Source organism: Pelophylax lessonae (assembly GCF_965119305.1).
Source record: "Pelophylax lessonae genome assembly, chromosome: 5".
In the NCBI taxonomy this organism is placed as follows: domain Eukaryota; kingdom Metazoa; phylum Chordata; class Amphibia; order Anura; family Ranidae; genus Pelophylax; species Pelophylax lessonae.
Window position 1 is genome coordinate 118,965,083 of NC_138772.1, and position 21,607 is coordinate 118,986,689.

At 45.7% G+C, this 21,607-nt stretch overlaps 1 protein-coding gene across 2 annotated transcripts in view; it reads left to right on the forward strand.

The window, feature by feature from the left end:
• Positions 1-21,607, forward strand: part of PLCD1 (phospholipase C delta 1) — a 201,044-nt gene that overhangs the window by 44,067 nt on the left and 135,370 nt on the right. Inside the window, exon 1 of one of the 2 annotated variants that reach the window (XM_082258050.1) lies at positions 17,011-17,121. The exons of the other annotated variant lie outside the window; for it this stretch is intronic. Within the exon in view, the coding sequence (XP_082114176.1) occupies positions 17,022-17,121 (100 nt within the window). The 5' untranslated portion in view covers positions 17,011-17,021. Of the gene's footprint in view, positions 1-17,010; positions 17,122-21,607 lie in introns of those variants that run through there. 2 annotated transcript variants of the gene reach the window in all.

Consider the following 21,607-nt stretch of genomic DNA (forward strand, 5'->3'; position numbering starts at 1 on the left):
AATGAGCAGTTAACCCATGCAGTGTGGGCACAAGAGTTGGGCCTTAAGCCTTTTTACAGATACTATCCTCACAAAAAATTAGGTTGTCCTTTTTTATTCCATGTCTCTTATTTTGGAAAAACTCCTATTGTCTTAGCAATATTATTAGTACAGATTTTTTGAACAGAAAAGTGAGACTGCACATCTCCACTATCCATGCATATACTGCTTACTCATCAAAATTGCAAGAAGTGCTACTGTTAAGACTTCTGTTAGGAATCAGGGGGGCAAACAGTTTAAATTACACTGGCACTAAATCCACTTTTTTTTCCCAAGTTTTTCAAAAAGCTTTGTCAGTTGAGTATTACATAAACTGCAAAGACAATCTTCTTTCTTATACATTTCTCTCCATCAGACACATAGGCAAGCCAGAGATCATGTAGTTTTCTTTCCTGCGACCACCGGTTGCAGGAAAGGAAATCGCTCAATCCCCTTATCCACACAGTAGTAGAGATGGGGAAATCCCTCCCACGACATGATTGTTCTACCAGAAGGGAACCTTCCCTGCCGGAAGAGCACAATAAAAACTACTGGTGGCCATTACCGTTGGAAGTAATCGCATTCAAAAACTCCAACAGGCTAGTTGTACTGTAGTCAATCGATGGATCAACTTTGGTACAAGCAGCCTGCCCTTTTGGTGGATCAAATTTTAGCTGGTCCCTACTGAACTGGCCGAGATTCAATCTATCTGTATGGCCTGGCTTGAGTCATAGAGAATCATAAGATTCAGGGGGCCTTTCTCCAGGTAGAACAAGCATACAACACCTATTCATTATAGGAAAAGGCAATGTTGTAGGCTCACAGGTCTGAAATGAAGAGGTAAATTCCTGTCCGTTGCTATGAGAAACTCAGGCACTTTTTCGAACACTTTGATATAGTAGGCCCAGGGCTTAAAGAGTTACTCCACTTTTGTTGAGAAAATACCAATCTCCTCTGGTGATTTATGAAGAACTTATGATTTTGGACTTTTTTCACCAATATAAAAGTACAGAATATCAAGATAAATTCTGATATAACAATGTACACCAAACTTTTGTGCTCTGAAGAAAAAGCTGTTGGTTTCATCATGTCTTTTGGGTACTGATTCTGAATAGGAGAGACTGAATAATTATAATTACCTGGTGCACTCAGTGTTCTGAAAAGAAAAGCTGCAGGGTCTGCATCCCTTTAGAAGTATTTAACCTTTTTGTGGCGTATCTCACCAAAACGAAAATTTCCATTGCAAGGGATGCCTATGGAAATTTTAATGGTATCTTAATGCAGACTTCTGGGAAAATCTGTAAACCAATCACACAAGCAGGGAATTACATTTTTGTGAGTGTGACTGTAAACCAGCAGCGTGCAGAATGACTTCCGGTTGTCATATTGCATTGGATTTTACAGTACCTGCAGATTAAAAAAGGAAGGGTATTTGTAAACCTTTTCCTGTCGGCCGTAAGCATATATGTGGCCTCTCAGGGGGTGGGCTTTAATGCAGAGCGACCGCATATATGCGTCCAAAATGTAAACATTTCTGTGCGGAGAGATTGCACCCTGTGTGCTCCCAGCACATTCACCGGCGGGTACTTGAAAACTCCCAATGCCTACTTGCGATTGGGAGCTTTTCAATCATGTGACCACTATGACGGGTAATCACAGCGGTCACATGATCGGAACGACCACCTCCGCCTCCCGGCATTTATAACCTTTATAAAGGGCTCGGAGGCAGCGGGAAGGGGTTAATTACTTCAATTTACAATATGGCTTGTATAGCAATTTTCAATTATATATGCACTATTTTTTTTATATATAATGTAGATTGTGTGTGTGTGTGTATGTATATATATGTGTGTGTGTGTGTGTGTGTGTGTGTATATATATAATAATACATTTTTTGTGTGTGTGTGTGTATATATATATATATATATATATATATATATATATATATATATATATATATATTATATTATAATATAATATAATTTTATTGCTCTGACTGCGCAAGAAATGGCTAAGATGGGGATTTCAGAACCACCTTCTGTGTCAAAACCAACATTTATTAACCAAAATGCTACCAATTGGCACATACTGACTACAGGATGGTAAAGTTTTAAAATGCACACAATGAGGCACACTGGGAAATATCTCTAGTTGTGCAGACTTTCTTTGTGTTGTTTTGCTATATATTTTTTTTTGCAAATGGCAAAATGTATTCAATCCGAAAGGAAAAATAAAATATGTTCAAAAAAATACAAAGGGTTTACTACACTATCATTCTGCATTAGTAATACTCTGTTGCCTTCCCAAATTTTTAATCCCGGTTTTATATGAACAATGACAGAAAAAAACTTTCAAGAACCATAAAAAGATTATCTGAAGTGCAAATATTAGATGGGTGTGGAGGATGTTCTGTGAGTCAGTGAGGGCCCGGCATTGAAGTGTTCCGGAATAATTAGCCTATAATTACATTTCCAATATAGTGTATTTGTGTTTTAATGCTTCACTCCAGCCATTTTTTAAAGTCTTTGATAGTATTGGAAAGAGTGAGACTATGGGCCTTTTTCAGTACATCTCTTCTCTATCCTATAATGTTGTACACTTGTCACTTGTATAAATAATCATCACAAATCCTCTCCAAAATTCTAAAAGTCGTTCCAAACTGTCCTCATAGGAAATGTATGTTTTTATTGATAATGATGATTGCATGGGGAGATTTCCTCTTACTTCCTGCAAAGCTCCCAATTGTACCTCATTTGTAAAATTATCCCCTTGTCTTTTTTATTTTTTATCAAACCCTGCAGTACCTTTTTGGTCAGATTTTTGGACCTCTATTAAAAATGTATGATTTACCTCCCAAACAGTTTATACTACATTTTTAAAGCTTTTGAGAAAGGAGAAGCAGCATCTGCTGTGATTCCCAGAGGGAGAGAGCAGTTAGTGCACTGGCTTGTGATGTCTTCCTTACACAAGAACAAAACCTAGAAAAGGAAGAAAGCCAGCAACTCGATCTTCTAAAAGAAATAATTTTATTGTTGCAGGTGAGGTACAGCTATTTCAAGGGCTTACGCGTTTCGGCCTGTAGACTTAATCATGGTCATTGGCTATAGGCTTAAATACGTAAGCCCTTGCGTTATCTGTGCTCCCACCTGCAACAATAAAATTATTACTTTTGGAAAATCCAGTCGCCGGCTTCCTCCCATTTCCAAGTTTTTAAGCTTTTATCCAACCTCTAAATTTATTGCATTTGTTGATTTGAAAATGCAATAGAAGAAGAAAGGTAATGGTGAAAACAGGTTGTAGGATGTTGTAGGTTTTCTTTTTATTGTACAAAAATAAGTATCCAAACCCAAAAACAAAACATTTTATTCATTGCAACCTACTAGTGCTTAAGATGTGGCTGCATTTCTTTCCTTCTTTTTTTTTAAGCTTTATGTTTCTCCAGATGTCTACCTGGTAATGCTGCAAATAACAGACTTCCTCTCTATAGATGGCTACGCCTATTTCTCCAGTGTATCTATGGAAAGACTTATGGTTGTTATACAGACTAGATGGCCTTTTAGTCATCCCCTGTAGTTTACAGGAATAAGTTACACATAGCTCATAGGAAGTGATACGAGTTCTGTATTACTGGCAAGTAATTGTTGAAAATGTTTTTAGCCTGGGGAAAAAAAAAAAAAAAACTGACACATCTAGGGACTGGTGATCTGCAATATGTTAAATTTTTTTTCTTATGTTTAGTTTTGCTTTAAGAGCCCATTCACACTAGCGCGACTTGTGAGGCGACTTGTGTTGCCCCAGGTCGCTTGACATAACAAAAGCAATGTTAATCAATCAGTGCCGTCTTAATTGGCACTACTGAAGTTGCTCCGACTTCAGAAAAGGGTCCTCTACTACTTTGAGGCGACCTGTGATCCGACTTGTCCCATATACTTCAATGGGAGTCGCCTCCTTATCTTAATTGAAGCGACTTGTTATCAGACTTTCCAAGAAGAAGAAAGACATTAGCCAGGCATTCCCCACATTGCAGCCATGCCTATATGGTATGTATGTATGTATGTATATGTGTGTGTGTGTATGTATGTATATGTGTATATATATATATATATATATATATATATATATATATATATATATATATATATAATATAATGTAATGGTATATATATTCCATTATCTCTGCTTGGTCTGAGTGGCACTGGTGGACACAGATAAGTGGCACTGGTGGACACTGATTCGTGGCACTGATATGTGGCACTGGTGGACACTGATATGTGGCACTGGTGGACACATAAGTGGCACTGGTGGGCAGTGGCACTGGTGGACACATACGTGGACACATACGTGGCACTGGTGGGCAATGAGGAAATGGGTAAAAAAAAAAACAGAAAAGGGGAATTGGGTCACAACACATCATATTCTGATTGGCCAAACACAAAGTCGTCTGTCATATAAGTCGTGCAAAATAAGTCGCGGTAAAAAGTCGCTCCGACGTGGGGCGACTTTATGGTCGTGGCAGTGTGAACCGGCTCTAAGTCTTTGTGATCTGCATGGGGGGGCCACAGAGATCAGTCATTTGCCTACAATTTTGTTGGAAAAGGTGTCCATGTTTCTCATTGAAGAAAGCTGTGCAGTATGCTTTCTCTTCCTCTTCTGTCTGACATACTTCTAATAGACAGTAAGTGACTAGGCTCTGTTTCCTATAGTGTGACTTGTCATGTAACTTTGGACACATAGTCACATGACAGGTCACAGCCCATTGATTTCAATATCACCCGTTCCAATCTATCCGACTTAAAGTTGAAGCGACTTTGAAAAGATGCCTGCACTTCTTTGATGCGACTGAGTGATGGTGTAAAGTCAGATCAAAGTTGCACTGCAAATTGTGCGACTAGTGGAAACCTAGCCTATGAAATTTTCAAGGTGAGAACAAATCAGCAATAACACAAGCCTTTTAAAGGTGGCCACAAATGGCTTGAAATTCGACTGGTTCAGCAGGGACTGGCTGAATTTTAATCCATGTGTGGCCACTCTAGTTGAATAGAAGTGGATTGACTGATTTGCCTTCTGTTCATATGCCCTGTGAGATAAAAGCTGCTGGATTAGTGAGTGCAGTCCTTCTTAGTGTATTCTGATGGCAGGGAAGACTCCCTGATGTCAAAATACAAACATTCCCGCGTCCACCTCAAATGTTTGGATAGGGGAACCTGTTCCATTTTTTTCTGTTCAGTCCACTGGCCATCTTTACACACACACTAGCAAAAAAAAAAGAAAAACATTGTGGCTAAACCTGAGCTTAAACTCTTGCAAGCTTTAACTTTTACATACAGGTTGGCGAGTGTGACAATGAAGTAAATGAAGTAGGCATGAATGTAATCTCTTAAAGTCCAATAGAATGTTCATTTGCATGCAATTCTATACCAAAACTCCTGATTTGCATGCTTTTTCCAAATGCAATATAAACCTAATAGTGTATCTGTGGTGTATACGGTACACGTGTACCTTGTGCCATGAGCTGTGTCAGTTGTCAGTTCAGGGCCCCTTACCCTACTATTGCTGCTAAATATCAAATACCAAAATGTTACCATCAACAGGGGACACTAAGTATTGCATATATTTGTCAACTGAGGCGGTATCTGGGCTTTCATGTAAAAGTACATCTCTCATTTATATCAACCACCGAGAAAATCCTGCTCAGCAATTCTCACACTGGGTGCGGGAGGACTGGTACTAGGAACCAATAGTTTCTACGGAGTCAGGAGAGAGCAGAGTCACGACTCTGCAGTAGAGGATTCACTGCAATGCCTGACAGAGTAAGCAGAACTAAATTCTGCAGAATTCTCCCCACTGTTTTAACAATAGGACCATTGGATCCCTGACTGGGAGCGGACATCTTTTCCTTGGGCTTCTTCTCGGTGGCAGGGTTTCAACTTCTTGATTGACTGACAGGGGTGATGTGACTCCTGTGCTCATTCATCCTGGCACGCTTGCACCATGTGGAGAATGTATGCTGAGCTTCGCATACACAGCTCAGTGTACATTGAATAGAAGACTGTGAACAGGTGGGTACATTTGTTTTATTGCAGTTAGGTTTTTTGGTTTCGGCTGTAATAAGCGCTGTCAACAGATTTAAAGTGGAACTTTATGCTCCCAATCAACATTGAATATTTTTATTCCTCTGCTGCTAGTATTTGTAAATAGATAGGAAAGTTGTTTTTAACCTTCTTTTTTTTTTTTTTTTACATTTCTTCACTCCCTGGTTTCTTGCCTAGGCAAATGATGTCATACATCCCAGGAGTCTTCAGGAGGGGAGGAGAGCAGGAGGGTTCTTCTCAGCTAAGCACACTTTCCGGCATGCATGCTTGAGCTAAGGGCAGATGGATTCCAGGAAGTAAATGCTACATGAATCATTTGCCCTTACTCAAGATGGCCATGGCCAGAAATGCTAGGGCGGTGTTTCTCATCTCCAGTCCTTAGGGCACACTAACAGGCCAGGTTTGCAAGAAAACTGAAATACATCACATGTGATATCATTTGCTGCTCAGTGATTGCAGGATTCTAGTGTGCATCTCCCCAAGGTGTAATACTTAAAATCCAGCCTGTTAATGTACCCTGAGTACCGGAGTTAAGAAGCACTGTGCTAGGGGGTTGTTTTCAAAGTGATTTCTCAACAAAATACAGCATGCAGAGATAGATGGGTGGGTGGGGGGGGGGGGGGGCGGGGTTGTCTTTATAATAATATTAATTATATAGTGTTTTTGGTTTGTGGTGCTCAGATGCATTGAAGATCCACTTTAATATATGTTGTGTTTTTTCCAGATCCCAACACAGGGGATTTGCATAGAAAACATTGTTAGATGCCATATACTGTATACACATAGGAAATGCAAACCTCTGGTGCATGTTACTGCGACTTGCATATGAGCAGGGCCACCTCAAGGGGTAGGCAGATGAGGCTTCCGCCTTTTGGGCGCTTCATTTGGCGGAGGCACAACAAGTGCAGGACCCGTGATCTATGCTGCAAAAGAAGATTCAGCTCATGATGGGATCACTTATGGGTCCTGGGTGCTAAAGGACCCTTTTCCAGGCACCATGTACGAGTATTAGAGAGTAAGGCTCCTGAACATGGGTGATAGGCCAATAGTGAGTTTAGAAAGGCGGGTGATAGGCCAATAGTGAGTTTAGAAAGGCGGGAGAGAGAAGGCCAGGCTTTAGATCCAAGAAGCTGGTCTCCTATTTGTATAGCAGTGCCCCTGCAGAATTGGGAAATCGGAGTCAGTAAGTTGGAAAACAGAGCGGACATGCAGACACTGCAATGTGCTCTCCTTGGCTCTTTTAGGAATCTTTCCTACTTTTGGGTTCCCGTTAAAGGAAAGTTGTAATAAGAAATGCCTAAAGACATTATTCTGTAAACGCTGGTTGCTTAGTTGGTTAAAGTAAAAAAAAAAAAAAAGAAAAGTCTGCAGTGATAAAAAATGTGAAGGCGTTTTCTACAGTCTAAGCACTAGATGGCAGTGTTCACTCTGGCTACCGCTAATAGCTGGTTTATTTTGGAACACAAACATGCAACCCTGGCTCTCAAAATCAACATGTGCACTCCATATTGGCACTAGTTCAAGAATGGGGAAAAACACTGTTCCAGTACTGATGAAAACATGTCAGAACTTTCAATGTGGGCAGCAGAGTGGCTTAGTGGTTACAACTTCTGCATTACAGCACTCTAGGGCCATTGGTTTGAATTTGAACTACAACATTGCATGGAGTTTTCATGTTCTCCCTGTGCTTACGTGCGATTCTTCCACACTTCAAAGACATGTTGGCAGGATAACTGGCTCCTGTCCAAATCTCTCCTAGTTTGTGTGTGGGGTAGGGACATTTTAGATCGTAAGCTCCTAAGGCTACGTTCACATCTAGGTGTTGCTATTTTTGCAGGTGTTTTTAGGTTTATAAGTGACCAATGAAGAAAAAAATAAAAAAAGCCGCCTGCAATCTGCTAAAAAAGAAGCTCATGTACTTTTTTTGAGCAACGGATGTTTCGCTTAAGGCGACAGAACGCTCAGATGTGAATAGAGGCCATTGAAATGAATAGAATTTGTCTTGTTGGGCATTTTTAGAGCTGAGGTTTAGAGCAGAAAAGCGCCCAAAAATGCCTAAATGTAAGGACTCATGTGAATGTACAATATATGTAAAGTGCTGTGTGAGTTGTCAGTGCTATATTTAATAGATCTGTAATAAACAATGTTGGTTTGGGAGGAATATCTGATGTTCAATTCAACTTGTGCTTACAGGTACATCTGTTCCTGTCTGTCTATTCAGCAAGGCTATTTATAAACCTAATACTAATCTTACCTTTGCACTAATAAAGTGACACTAAATTACATTCTTATTCTCCAAAAATCAGCCATACACATCCACTACTTAATGGTCCTGTAATATATTTTTCATTAAATAATTTCTTACTGTATTTTTCTGCCTCCCCTTTCATGCGAGTGTCCTCCTTTTTTTTATTTTTTATTTTTTTTAATTTTTTTTGTTTGCTGCTGTGATCCAACATAGTTGACTATGTTTTTGTTTCTTTTCTGATTGGGGGCTTATGTGATAGCACAGTGCAGGTGATAGGTTCTCTGTAAGGAGACATTAGGGGTCTATTATTATTTTAAAGCTCATTGAGCACAAAAAGAGCTGAATATGAAAGTGCTCAGAGCTGGTTACTTCCGGGTTCATTTGTAATCGGGGAGATGTTTGTTCACTGATTTATTGCTACCTTCCATCCCACCACCCACCATGATGGTCTGGGGCACCCATAAAAGACAGGTGAGCCTGCTACACATGAAGAGGTTGGGAGGTACATCACAGTACCCGTGGAATAAGGCCAACAGGGTGAAAATGTTTACATGTTGGTGCTGCCGCTAACATAATCCTCATGCCGGCTTTATAAAATTTTATAAACCTGTAGATACACTGAATAAGTACATAAAATGTGCAAGGTTTATGTCATTATTTGATGTGTCTACATGTATAAGACTATGGTCAGTTTATATCTATTTTTTTACATTTACCAAAAATATTTTCTCTTTCATTCATTGATGGACACATGATCTTCATAACCATTGGAGTATACTGCCCCCTACAGGAGTAGGACACTAGGCAGAAAAAAGCTGGCTCTAAGGGCAGTTCCAGGGGGTATATTCCTTCTCTCTGTTATAGGTGCTCAGTTTTTTTTTTTTTTTTTTCCTGCCTAGTCAGGAGTAAGGACCTGGTTCCTTGCTGGAATCTCTGGTCCTGCCAATGTTTTTTTTTTGTTTTGTTTTTTTTACTGTGAGATCTACAGTCAACTGCCGGACTGGGTGACGAGCTGGACAATCTAGATCCAGTGGTCACCCCAGTCTGGTTAGCGAGCGCGCACACACCTCAGCTCTGCGCTAGGTCGTCCATGACCTAGCCCTACTGGACGGGGGCTGGCCTGCATGCTAAATGCCTCACGAGGTCGCACCTGGGTCTCGGCCCAAGTCGCAGCGTTCCTCCTGGCCGACAGCCCCGCCATTTAGATGGTGAGGGTTTCTGTCTGGAGAGGTGCATGCCTGGTTCCTGGTATGGTAAGTAGCGGTCCCCCCCTTTCCCCCTGGAGGCTTTTGGGTGTGGACGTTTGGACCCCGGGTTCCCCTCCTTCCCGTCAGGCACCCCCCTTTTTCATCTGTCCCCTATCCTACCCCTCTCCACTTATGCTGGGGCTGTGTGGGTGGTCTTGTCCACCTCCTGGGGTGGGGGCAGGGCGCTATGCTGGCGATGGGGGCTGGGGGGGTGGACCACTGGACGATCAGCTGTGCAGGGGGGCGGGCTTGGGACTGTCCTTGAGGCCTAGGGATCCCTCCTGGGTCCCTCGGAGCCTCGTGGTGTCTCACGGGGCCGCCATTTTGCTGTAGCCTGTTTGTTTCTATGCACGGTGGCCATGTTTTTGTAGTCCGGTTGCAATTTTGCTGTAGTCTGTCATTGAAAATAGCGGCGGCCATGACGATGGAGCCCTGTGGGCAGCGATTTCAGCGGTGGGAGCCCCTCCTCATCCCCTGGTGCTGACTCCTGGATCTTTTCACTTCCTAATCGCCACACGTGGAGTGCAGATTATCCTGGTGGCTGCAAATGCCTGTTTTTGCTGGGTGGTGAATCTGGTGGGGTTCTCTCCCTCTGCTGAGGAATCGCTTGGTGCTTTGTGCCTGGTAACCGGGTCGTACTGCCAGCGCTGTGAGGGTTGACCCTTTGCAGTGTTTTACACTTTTTGTGGGGTCCCCCTGGTGACTCGAGTCTTTGGAACACATCTCCCCACCTGATCCCCTCTTTGGGGCTGCGGGGCCCTCCAGGTCCCAACCATCCACCCATGCACTGACGGCGGTCCTGGTGTCCTTTGTGCACCAGGTGGAGGTGGCCTTTGGGCGACGGGCTAGCAAAAAACACCCCCCACCTTCCCCTGCCTCATCTGTCTTGTCAGATCCTGAATCTGATTCGGCTGCCGCAGAAGTGGGTCACCCTGTTGGGTCTGCGAGCACGTGCCCGGAATCCTCAAATAGTGAGGATGATTCCTCCACATCTGCTATTGCGCACGAAAAGGCACTAGTGGAAGCACTGATTGTATCTGTGCGTGAGACCTTGAAGATGGAGGCTACAGCTGCAACGGAGGTGCAGGTTCCCTTTGGCACACACAAGCCATCCAGGGCGGCAAAGGTGTTTCCTTTCACCGCCTATTTTGACAGAATTGTCCCCTTGGGGACCCTAAGCGATTTTACTAGGCGTTACCCCGCTATGAGGAGTCTCTTTATTAAGAAGTGGACTGTTCCACCGGTGGCGGACCCTCCTGTTTCCAGATTGAACAAGGCACCCATGATTCCGATTGAAGAGTCCCTGGACTTTAAGGATCTGGCTGACAGGAAGGCAGGGGCTGTGGCCCGCGATATGTATACTCTGGCTGGTTTGGTACTGAGGCCGGTATTCACCATTGCCCTGGTGTCGCAAACTTTGACTGAGTGGGCTAAACTTTTACGCCATGACCTGGAGGGAGAAGAGGTCCCCCCCTGCCTTTGCTGAGCTGGCGGACCAGCTGGTCCAGGGGCTGCAGTTTATCTGTGATGCCTCTTTGGATGTGGCTCCCGTGGTGGCTTGGCTCTCTGTTTCGGCAGTGGTCCTTTGGCTTAAATGCTGGTCTGCGAACCAGACCTCTTAAAAGGCCTTGACTAATCTCCCCTTTCAAGGGGATAGCTTGTTAGGGGGTTACCCTGGATGACATCATTAGGACTCACAGGGGGGAAAAGGGTAGTTTTCTTCTGTAGGCTACTAAGGGCAAGGAACCTCGCTGTAGACGTTGGCCCTCCGTCTCGGCTCATAAGAAGTTTTTATCATCCCTCAGGGTCGACTGACAAGGGCTGAAAGGCATTTAGGCATCCTCTGGAGGATCCAAACGAACCTAGTCTGGCAAGCCAAGAGCGGGCTTCTCAAGGCCTGCGGACAAGGCTCCTTCAGCATGAAGGTGCGCCTTCGCCCGTATCGGGGGTGGGGGGAAATCTTTGCTGTTTTCCGGACCCGTGGACTTCCCTGGTACAAGAAAAGTAGGTCCACAAAGTCTTTCAGTTCGGCTACAAGATCGAGTTTCACTCTTGTCCCCTGGCAAGGTTCTTTAATTCCAGCTTGCGCCTCCCCCCCAGACCGTTTACCGGGTCGGTTTGTGGCAGTACAAGACCTTTTGCTTCAAGGGGTGATTGTCCCAGTTCCGACTTCGTAACCTTTTCAGGGTTTTTACTCAAACGTGCAAAGGTGCATCCAATCCTGGATCTCAAGGCGCTTAACTGCTTTGTGCGGGTGTAGATGTTCAGGATGACGAGTCTATTTGCACGCTTCCTTCGCTTTGTCATGGGAGAGGAGCATTATCAGTGTGTGGCGTTACTCTTTGGTCTTGCCTCTCCTCCTCGGGTCTTCACAAAAGTGTTATCCCTGGTTCTAGCATTGTTACGCCAATGGGGGATTGTGGTAATGGGCTACTTGGATGACCTCCTTCTGCGAGTAGTGTCCCCCCTACTGCTCTGGTGAAAAACCTGTAAATCACCATATGAACTCTGAGGGAGTTCGGCTGGATTCTAAATTTTCAAGTCTGCTCTGGTTCCGTCCACACACTCCCTGGTGCGTACCTTTCTTCAGGATGTTCGATATTTGGTTCCTCCAAGGCGGTCTCCATTGCCGCCTTGGAACCTCAATTTGGTGCTTTCGGTCCTCCATAATCCTCCTTTTGAGAATCTTCGGGAGATTCCCTTGCTTACCCTGTGTCAGAAGGTGGCTTTTTTGGTGGCTATCACCTCTGTGTGCAGTTATCCTGTCGTTCACCTTACTTGGTGATTCACAGAGATAAGCTGGTTCTTTGTCCCTGTCCATCGTTCCTCCCAAAGGTTGTCTCTGATTTTCATTTAAATTAAGATATTGTGTTTCCTTCCCTGTGTCCCAGGCCCAAACATCCGAAGGAAATTGCCTTGCATGCCTTGGATGTTGTCCGGGCAATTAGGGTGTACCTGGCCACTATGGAGTCTTTTTAGGAAGTCAGACTCACTATTTGTGCTCACAGATGTGCCACGGAAAGGGTTGCCTGCTTCCTCTGCGACCATTTTCAGATGGAGCAGATGGATGGTTATTCAGGCCTATTCAATCAGGGGTCAGATTCCTCTTTTTCCTGCAAAGGCACACTCTACTCGGACACTTAGTGGCTTCTTGGCCTTCCGCCATCAGGCGTCAGTGACGCAGGCTAGCAAGGTGGCCACCTGGTCTTCGGTGCACACTTTCACAAAGTTCTATCAAGTGGATGTGTTGGCATCTGCGGATGCTTCTTTTGGCCGCAAGGCTTTAGAGGACTTGATTCTCTTTTTTGAAGGTGTATTTTTTTTCAGGTGGGCTCCAGTTGTTTCGGTTGAGCTCCTGTTGCTTGGTTGGCTACTGTTTAACCTTGGGAGTTTTTTTTCCCACCCCTTATGTTTAACATTGCTTTGGGATGTCCCAATGATTATGAAGATCAGGAGCTGTGTCCGTCAATGAATGAAAGAGAAAATGGGATTTTTGACTTGCCCTTCTGACCAGCTCACTAGATTGCTTTTAAAAAAGCCCTGGATTCTTTCCTAGGTGTACAGAATATAAATGGGCACTAAAATTTTTTTTTTTTTTTTTTTTTTTTTTAGGTAAAGTTGATCCAGGGAATATCAGATTGCCTATCGGGGGATCAGGAAGGAATTTTTTTTCCCCTGCTGTAGCAAATTGGATCATGCTTTCCTGGGGTTTATTTTTTCCTTCCTTTGGATCAACAGCGGGTATAGGATTGTGTATATGGGCTTGTATGGTTGGGTTTTCAATACTGTTTTTTTTTTTTTTGGTTGAACCGGATGGACTTGTGTCTTTTTTTCAACCTGACTGACTATGTAACTGTATTAGTGTCACGGTCCCCACGAAGTGTCAAAAGTGTGAGTTGGGTGTCCAATTAAACTGCTGCGATGTCGCAGTCCTGCTAAAAATCGCTGGTCGCTGCCATTACAAGTAAAAAAAAAAATTAAATCGAAATTGCATTAAAATATCCCATAGTTTGTAGAAGCAATAACTTTTGCACAAACCAATCCATATATGCTTATTGGGATTTTTTTTTACCAAAAATATGTAGCGGAATACATATTGGCCTAAACTGATGAATAAACTATTTTTTTTACATTTCTTTTATTAGATGTGTTTTATAGCACAAAGAAAAAAATATTGGTGTTTTTTTTTTTTTTTTTTTTTTTTCAAAATTGTCTTTTTTTTTTTTTTTGTTTGTTTATAGTTTGTTTATAGCGCAAAAAATAAAAACCACAGAGGTAATTAAATACCACAAAAAAAGCTCTAATTGTGAGGAAAAAAAAATACATAAATTGTATTTGGGTACAGAGTTGCACAACCACGCAAGTGTCAGTTAAAGTAGAGCAGTGCTGTATGGCAAAAAATGGTCTGGTCATGAAGGGGGGGGGGGGGGTAAACATTCTGGGGCCTAAGTGGTTAAAGTAAATACATACTCCATACATTCTTGGATAAATACCTTTCTGATGAAATGGTATTGAAAAGTAAAGAACATCCCTTCATTTCTACTTTTATTGCAGCTCCTCCCCTAAAAGAAGCCCAATTTGTGGGCATTATTAACCTTGTGCTTAGTTGCCACTGCCCCCTGTTCAGTGAGTGTGCCTGAGGGAGGGGGCTTGCCAGCTAGAGGGCTCCCCACCAGTCCCCCTGTTCCACCCACTTTGTCTTTTTTACTGGTTCCTAGGACACAGGTGGCTGGACCATGCAGCATAACATAATTGCTGTGCGGTGTAGCCGCCTGCGTCCTAGAAACCTGTGATGCTGTTTGGCCCAACCACCAGTTTTCTAGCAACCTCAGTCGCTAGCGTTCTAGCTACCAGCGAAGCTGTGCAGCCCAGCAGCCAGTGTCCTATCAAGTGACACTGTGGCCTGAGTAAGCACCAGTAAAAAGACAGAGGGGTTGGAACACTGAAACTGACACGCCATGCCCCCCCCCCCCCCTCTGCATTTCTAATGAAGGTGCTGGTCTTGGGAAAGTCCAGTCTAGGAAAAATGCAGCATGTTGTACTTTTTTTTTTTTGGAACATGAACGCTCTGCAACTGCAAGCACTGGTGTGAACTATGTAATCGGAAATCATAGAACCTACTTTCCATGCATTTTTTGATGCAGAAAAAAAAACCGCACTGAACTGTATGTGGTGTGAACTGTCCCTTATCTGACTCATGCCAAGAAACTTCTACTGGGGAAACATAGGGCTGTAGATTCTATGTTCCCCTTCAGAAATTCCAGTTGTTCCACTGATCACTTTCTCTATACACTGTCACCACATTCAATGGCCCTTCATTCACTGTCACCACATACACTGTCACCGGTCACTTCATACACTGTCACTTCATACACTGTCACTGTCGCCACATACATGGTCACTGTCACCACATACACTGTCACTGGTCACTGTCCCTACATTCACGGTCACTGTCTTTACATACACTGCCACTGCTCACTTCATACACTGTCACCACATACACTGTCACTGGTCACTTCATACACTGCCACCACATACACTGTCACTGGTCACTGTCACCACATACTTTCACTGTCTCTACATACACTGCCACTGGTCACTGTCCCTCCATTCACTGCCACTGGTCACTGTCCCTCCATTCACTGCCACTGGTCACTGTCCCTCCATTCACTGCCACTGGTCACTGTCCCTCCATTCACTGCCACTGTCCCTTCATTCACTGTCACTGGTCACTGTCCCTCCATTCACTGCCACTGGTCACTGTCCCTCCATTCACTGCCACTGGTCACTGTCCCTCCATTCACTGCCACTGGTCACTGTCCCTCCATTCACTGCCACTGTCCCTCCATTCACTGCCACTGGTCACTGTCCCTCCATTCACTGCCAGTGGTTACTGTCACCACATACTGTCACTGTCCCTACATACACTCAGTGGTCACGTTCCTAAATTCACTGTCCCACACCCTACATACACTGTCACTGTCCCTACATTCACTGTCATTGGTCACTGTCCCTACATTCACTGTCACTGGTCACTGTCCCTACATTCACTGTCACTGTCCCTACATTCACTGCCAGTGGTCACTGTCACCACATACACTGGTCACTGTCCCTACATCCACTGGTCACTGTCCCTACATACACTGTCACTGTCCCTACATTCACTGCCAGTGGTCACTGTCCCTACATTCACTGGTCACTGTCACCACATACACTGGTCACTGTCCCTACATACACTGTCACTGGTCACTGTCCCTACATTCACGGTCACTGTCTTTACATACACTGCCACTGGTCACTTCATACACTGTCACCACATACATGGTCACTGTCACCACACTCACTGTCACCACATACACTGTCACTGGTCACTTCATACACTGGTCACTTCATACACTGCCACCACATACACTGTCACTGGTCACTGTCACCACATACTTTCACTGTCCCTCCATTCACTGCCACTGGTCACTGTCCCTCCATTCACTGCCACTGGTCACTGTCCCTCCATTCACTGCCACTGGTCACTGTCCCTCCATTCACTGCCACTGGTCACTGTCCCTCCATTCACTGCCAGTGGTTACTGTCACCACATACTGTCACTGTCCCTACATACACTCAGTGGTCACTGTTCCTAAATTCACTGTCCCACACCCTACATACACTGTCACTGTCCCTACATTCACTGTCATTGGTCACTGTCCCTACATTCACTGTCACTGGTCACTGTCCCTACATTCACTGTCACTGTCCCTACATTCACTGCCAGTGGTCACTGTCACCACATTCACTGGTCAATGTCCCTACATTCACTGGTCACTGTCCCTACATACACTGTCACTGTCCCTACATTCACTGCCAGTGGTCACTGTCCCTACATACACTGGTCACTGTCCCTACATTCACTGTCACTGGTCACTGTCCCTACATTCACTGCCAGTGGTCACTGTCACCACATACACTGCCAGTGGTCACTGTCCCTACATTCACTGGTCACTGTCACCACATACACTGGTCACTGTCCCTACATACACTGTCCCACACACTACATACCGTACACTGCCACTTGTCATTGTCCCTACATTCACTGTCACCACATACACTGTCACTGTCAGTATGCTCAGCCATTACAAACACATGCACACCAGCAGGCGCTATGATTGGTCACTGGGTTTCTCTTCCCATAACAAACCATTTCCAATCCTCCCTTCCAAAGAGTTTTTTTTTCTTCTAATAAAAACCAGAAGAAATCACACTTTCCTCTCCTGTTGCAGAGTTTCCTTGTGCTGTGTACAGCCCCTCCCCCTCCTCCTCCTCCCCCCTCCTCCAGTCCGGGCTCTCCCTGTCACCCCTCCGGATCACTCTGCTCAGTATTGGGGTGACAGTAGAAGATCGGGGGGTGATCGGCCGATCAGTATGCAGTGTATCCGCAGACAGCCGTCCCGGAGCAAATCCCAGGAACAAATCCTGCAGGAGACCAGCCGGAGAGTCAGCCACATCAACAGCAGCCGGCTGGGTAGGAGAAATGGGGGGGGGGAGTGGGGGGGGGGGGGGGTCTGAGAGTTCTCTACCTCTGCACTATCGCTGTGTGTGTGTGATGGTCGGCTGTGCTGTCTGATGGAACTTCTCCTGAGTGTCAGATGTGACCCCCTTCCCCCCCCCCCACCCTTCCATCACTTCTCTGTCCCTGGAAGAAGTGCTCTTCCATGACCTGTCCTCACCCTCCTCTGTCCCTGGAAGAAGTGCTCTTCCATGACCTGCCTTCACCCTCCTCTGTCCCTGGAAGAAGTGCTCTTCCGTGATCTGTCCTCACCCTCCTCTGTCCCTGGAAGAAGTGCTCCTCCATGACCTGTCCTCACCCTCCTCTGTCCCTGGAAGAAGTGCTCTTCCATGACCTGCCTTCACCCTCCTCTGTCTCTGGAAGAAGTGCTCTTCCATGACCTGTCCTCACCCTCCTCTGTCCCTGGAAGAAGAGCTCTTCCATGACCTGTCCTCACCCTCCTCTGTCCCTGGAAGAAGTGCTCTTCCGTGATCTGTCCTCACCCTCCTCTGTCCCTGGAAGAAGTGCTCTTCCATGACCTGCCTTCACCCTCCTCTGTCCCTGGAAGAAGTGCTCTTCCGTGATCTGTCCTCACCCTCCTCTGTCCCTGGAAGAAGTGCTCTTCCATGACCTGTCCTCACCCTCCTCTGTCCCTGGAAGAAGTGCTCTTCCATGACCTGCCTTCACCCTCCTCTGTCCCTGGAAGAAGTGCTCTTCCGTGATCTGTCCTCACCCTCCTCTGTCCCTGGAAGAAGTGCTCTTCCATGACCTGTCCTCACCCTCCTCTGTCCCTGGAAGAAGTGCTCTTCCATGACCTGTCCTCACCCTCCTCTGTCCCTGGAAGAAGTGCTCCTCCATGACCTGTCCTCGCCCTCCTCTGTCCCTGGAAGAAGTGCTCTTCCATGACCTGTCCTCGCCCTCCTCTGTCCCTGGAAGAAGTGCTCCTCCATGACCTGTCCTCACCCTCCTCTGTCCCTGGAAGAAGTGCTCTTCCATGACCTGTCCTCGCCCTCCTCTGTCCCTGGAAGAAGAGCTCCTCCATGACCTGTCCTCGCCCTCCTCTGTCCCTGGAAGAAGTGCTCTTCCATGACCTGTCCTCACCCTCCTCTGTCCCTGGAAGAAGTGCTCTTCCATGACCTGTCCTCACCCTCCTCTGTCCCTGGAAGAAGTGCTCTTCCATGACCTGCCTTCACCCCCCTCTGTCCCTGGAAGAAGTGCTCCTCCATGATCTGTCCTCACCCTCGGTCCCTGGAAGAAGTGCTCTTCCATGACCTGTCCTCACCCTCCTCTGTCCCTGGAAGAAGTGCTCTTCCATGACCTGCCTTCACCCCCCTCTGTCCCTGGAAGAAGTGCTCTTCCATGACCTGTCCTCACCCTCCTCTGTCCCTGGAAGAAGTGCTCCTCCATGACCTGTCCTCGCCCTCCTCTGTCCCTGGAAGAAGTGCTCTTCCATGACCTGTCCTCACCCTCCTCTGTCCCTGGAAGAAGTGCTCTTCCATGATCTGCCTTCACCCTCCTCTGTCCCTGGAAGAAGTGCTCTTCCATGACCTGCCTTCACCCCCCTCTGTCCCTGGAAGAAGTGCTCTTCCATGACCTGTCCTCACCCTCCTCTGTCCCTGGAAGAAGTGCTCCTCCATGACCTGTCCTCACCCTCCTCTGTCCCTGGAAGAAGTGCTCCTCCATGACCTGTCCTCACCCTCCTCTGTCCCTGGAAGAAGTGCTCCTCCATGACCTGTCCTCACCCTCCTCTGTCCCTGGAAGAAGTGCTCCCCCATGACCTGTCCTCACCCTCCTCTGTCCCTGGAAGAAGTGCTCCTCCATGACCTGTTCTCACCCTCCTCTGTCCCTGGAAGAAGTTCTCTTCCATGACCTGTCCTCACCCTCCTCTGTCTGTCCCTGGAAGAAGTGCTCTTCCATGACCTGTCCTCACCCTCCTCTGTCCCTGGAAGAAGAGCTCCTCCATGATCTGTCCTCCCCCTCCTCTGTCCCTGGAAGAAGTGCTCCTCCATGATCTGTCCTCCCCCCTCCTCTGTCCCTGGAAGAAGTGCTCTTCCATGACCTGTCCTCACCCTCCTCTGTCCCTGGAAGAAGTGCTCCTCCATGACCTGTCCTCACCCTCCTCTGTCCCTGGAAGAAGTGCTCTTCCATGACCTGTCCTCGCCCTCCTCTGTCCCTGGAAGAAGTGCTCCTCCATGACCTGTCCTCACCCTCCTCTGTCCCTGGAAGAAGTGCTCCTCCATGACCTGTCCTCCCCCTCCTCTGTCCCTGGAAGTGCTCCTCATTTCTCCTCTTAGTCCCTTCTCTGAGTTTCTTACCCTTTTATATTTATTGTAGATGGAAATGTAAGCTGTGATATGATTTGGTATTGGGTGGCGCTGTGATTGCGGCGTTCTCTTGCCCAGTCTCTCTGTATTTCTGACAATACGACAATATAGTAAAAGTTCTGGTAAAATACAATGGGATCCATGCTGTAAATATGTACAATGGGTTGCTGTAATGCACATGGGTGCTCTGTCTATTCAACGTTATTTGTTTTTGTTTGTTTACAGATCTGAACACATCACTGTAGTTTTCTATGGGGTCCCTGCACACAGTTGATATAAGGCCTAGTGTACACTTTTGGTTAGGGGGTGGTAAAACAAAAAAAGGCAGTTGAGCCATGTTTTCACCAACCAAGCTGGAAAGGTGGGTATATACCTATATACCCCCTGTCGCATTCAGTGGGCATTACCACCTGCAGAAATGTGTTCTAATCAAGTCATGGTTGCAGTGGTGGTGACAACATTTATAGCTGTACAGCACAAATGCACTCCATTAGACCTGCCTGCATCCTAGCAACAAGAGGACATTAGGCAGCAGAAGCTGTCTGTGTACTAGCAACATGGGAACACTATGGGGGAGAAGCTGTCTGTATCCTAGCAACATGGGAACACTATGGGGGAGAAGCGGTCTGTATCCTAGCAACAAGAAAACACTATGAGGGAGAAGCTGTCTGTATCCTAGCAACAAGAGAACACTATGAGGGAGAAGCTGTCTGTATCCTAGCAACAAGAGAACACTATGGGGGAGAGGCTGGCTGTATACTAGCAACACAAGGACACTGGGGGGGGGGGGGGGAGAGAAGCAGTGTCCTAGCAACCCAAGAACGCTAGGGGGGAGAAGCTGTCTGTGTCCTAGCAACAAGAGAACACTATGAGGAAGAAGCTGTCTGTATCCTAGCAACACAAGGACACTGGGGGGGGGGGGGTGGCGAGGAGAAGCAGTGTCCTAGCAACCCAAGAACGCTAGGGGGGAGATGCTATGTCCTAGCAACCCAAGAACGCTAGGGGGGAGATGCTATGTCCTAGCAACCCAAGAACGCTAGGGGGGAGATGCTATGTCCTAGTAACCCAAGAAAACTATGGGGGAGAAGCTGTTTCCTAGCCACACAAGAACACTATGGGGGAGAAGCTGTGTCCTAGCAACACAAGAACACTATGGGGAGAAGCTGTGTCCTAGCAACACAAGAACACTATGGGGGAGAAGCTGTGTCCTAGCAACACAAGAACACTATGGGGAGAAGCTGTGTCCTAGCAACACACGAACACTAGGGGGGAGAAGCTGTGTCCTAGCAACACAAGAACACTATGGGGGAGAAGCTGTTTCCTAGCAACACAAGAACACTATGGGGAAGAAGCTGTGTCCTAGCAACACAAGAACACTATGGGGAAGAAGCTGTGTCCTAGCAACACAAGAACACTATGGGGGAGAAGCTGTGTCCTAGCAACACAAGAAAACTATGGGGAAGAAGCTGTGTCCTAGCAACACAAGAACACTATGGGGAGAAGCTGTGTCCTAGCAACACAAGAACACTATGGGGGAGAAGCTGTCTGTGTCCTAGCAACAAGAGAATGCTAGAGGAGAGAAGCTGTGTCCTAGCAACAGAAAGATGCAAGATAGGAGGAGCCATCTGTGTTCTAGCATCAGTTTATTTACGCTGTATGTAAGGTTTGCTCAAATGTCACATGCATGCAGAGCACTTTTCACACAGGATCTTGCTGGCAGCAAGATCCTGTATACTGCTTAAAGGATTTTCATAGAGGCGTGTGCATGTACGCTTAAGGTGGCCATAGATTATACAATTTTCTTATTCAATTTCCTTTAGATTTATGTAGCAACTATCTAGTGCAAGGGCCTGCCTGCTTGTATACAAATTTAAAGTGTTTTTCATTTTGACCTGGTTTTAGTAAATCTAAAGAAAAATTGTATAATATATGACAAACCTTTTATCTGTTTGATCTTTTTCTGTGATAGCTGGTAAAATTGCAAAAACAATGCTAGCATAACAAGCAATTCTCTATCTCTAATTTAGTAATCTCTAATGTATTAGAAATATATTAATCTAATGTATTCATCTCTAATTTATTAGCATGCGGCATATAAAGAGCTGGAAGTGAAGATGTCTTTCTTACAATTACCAAAT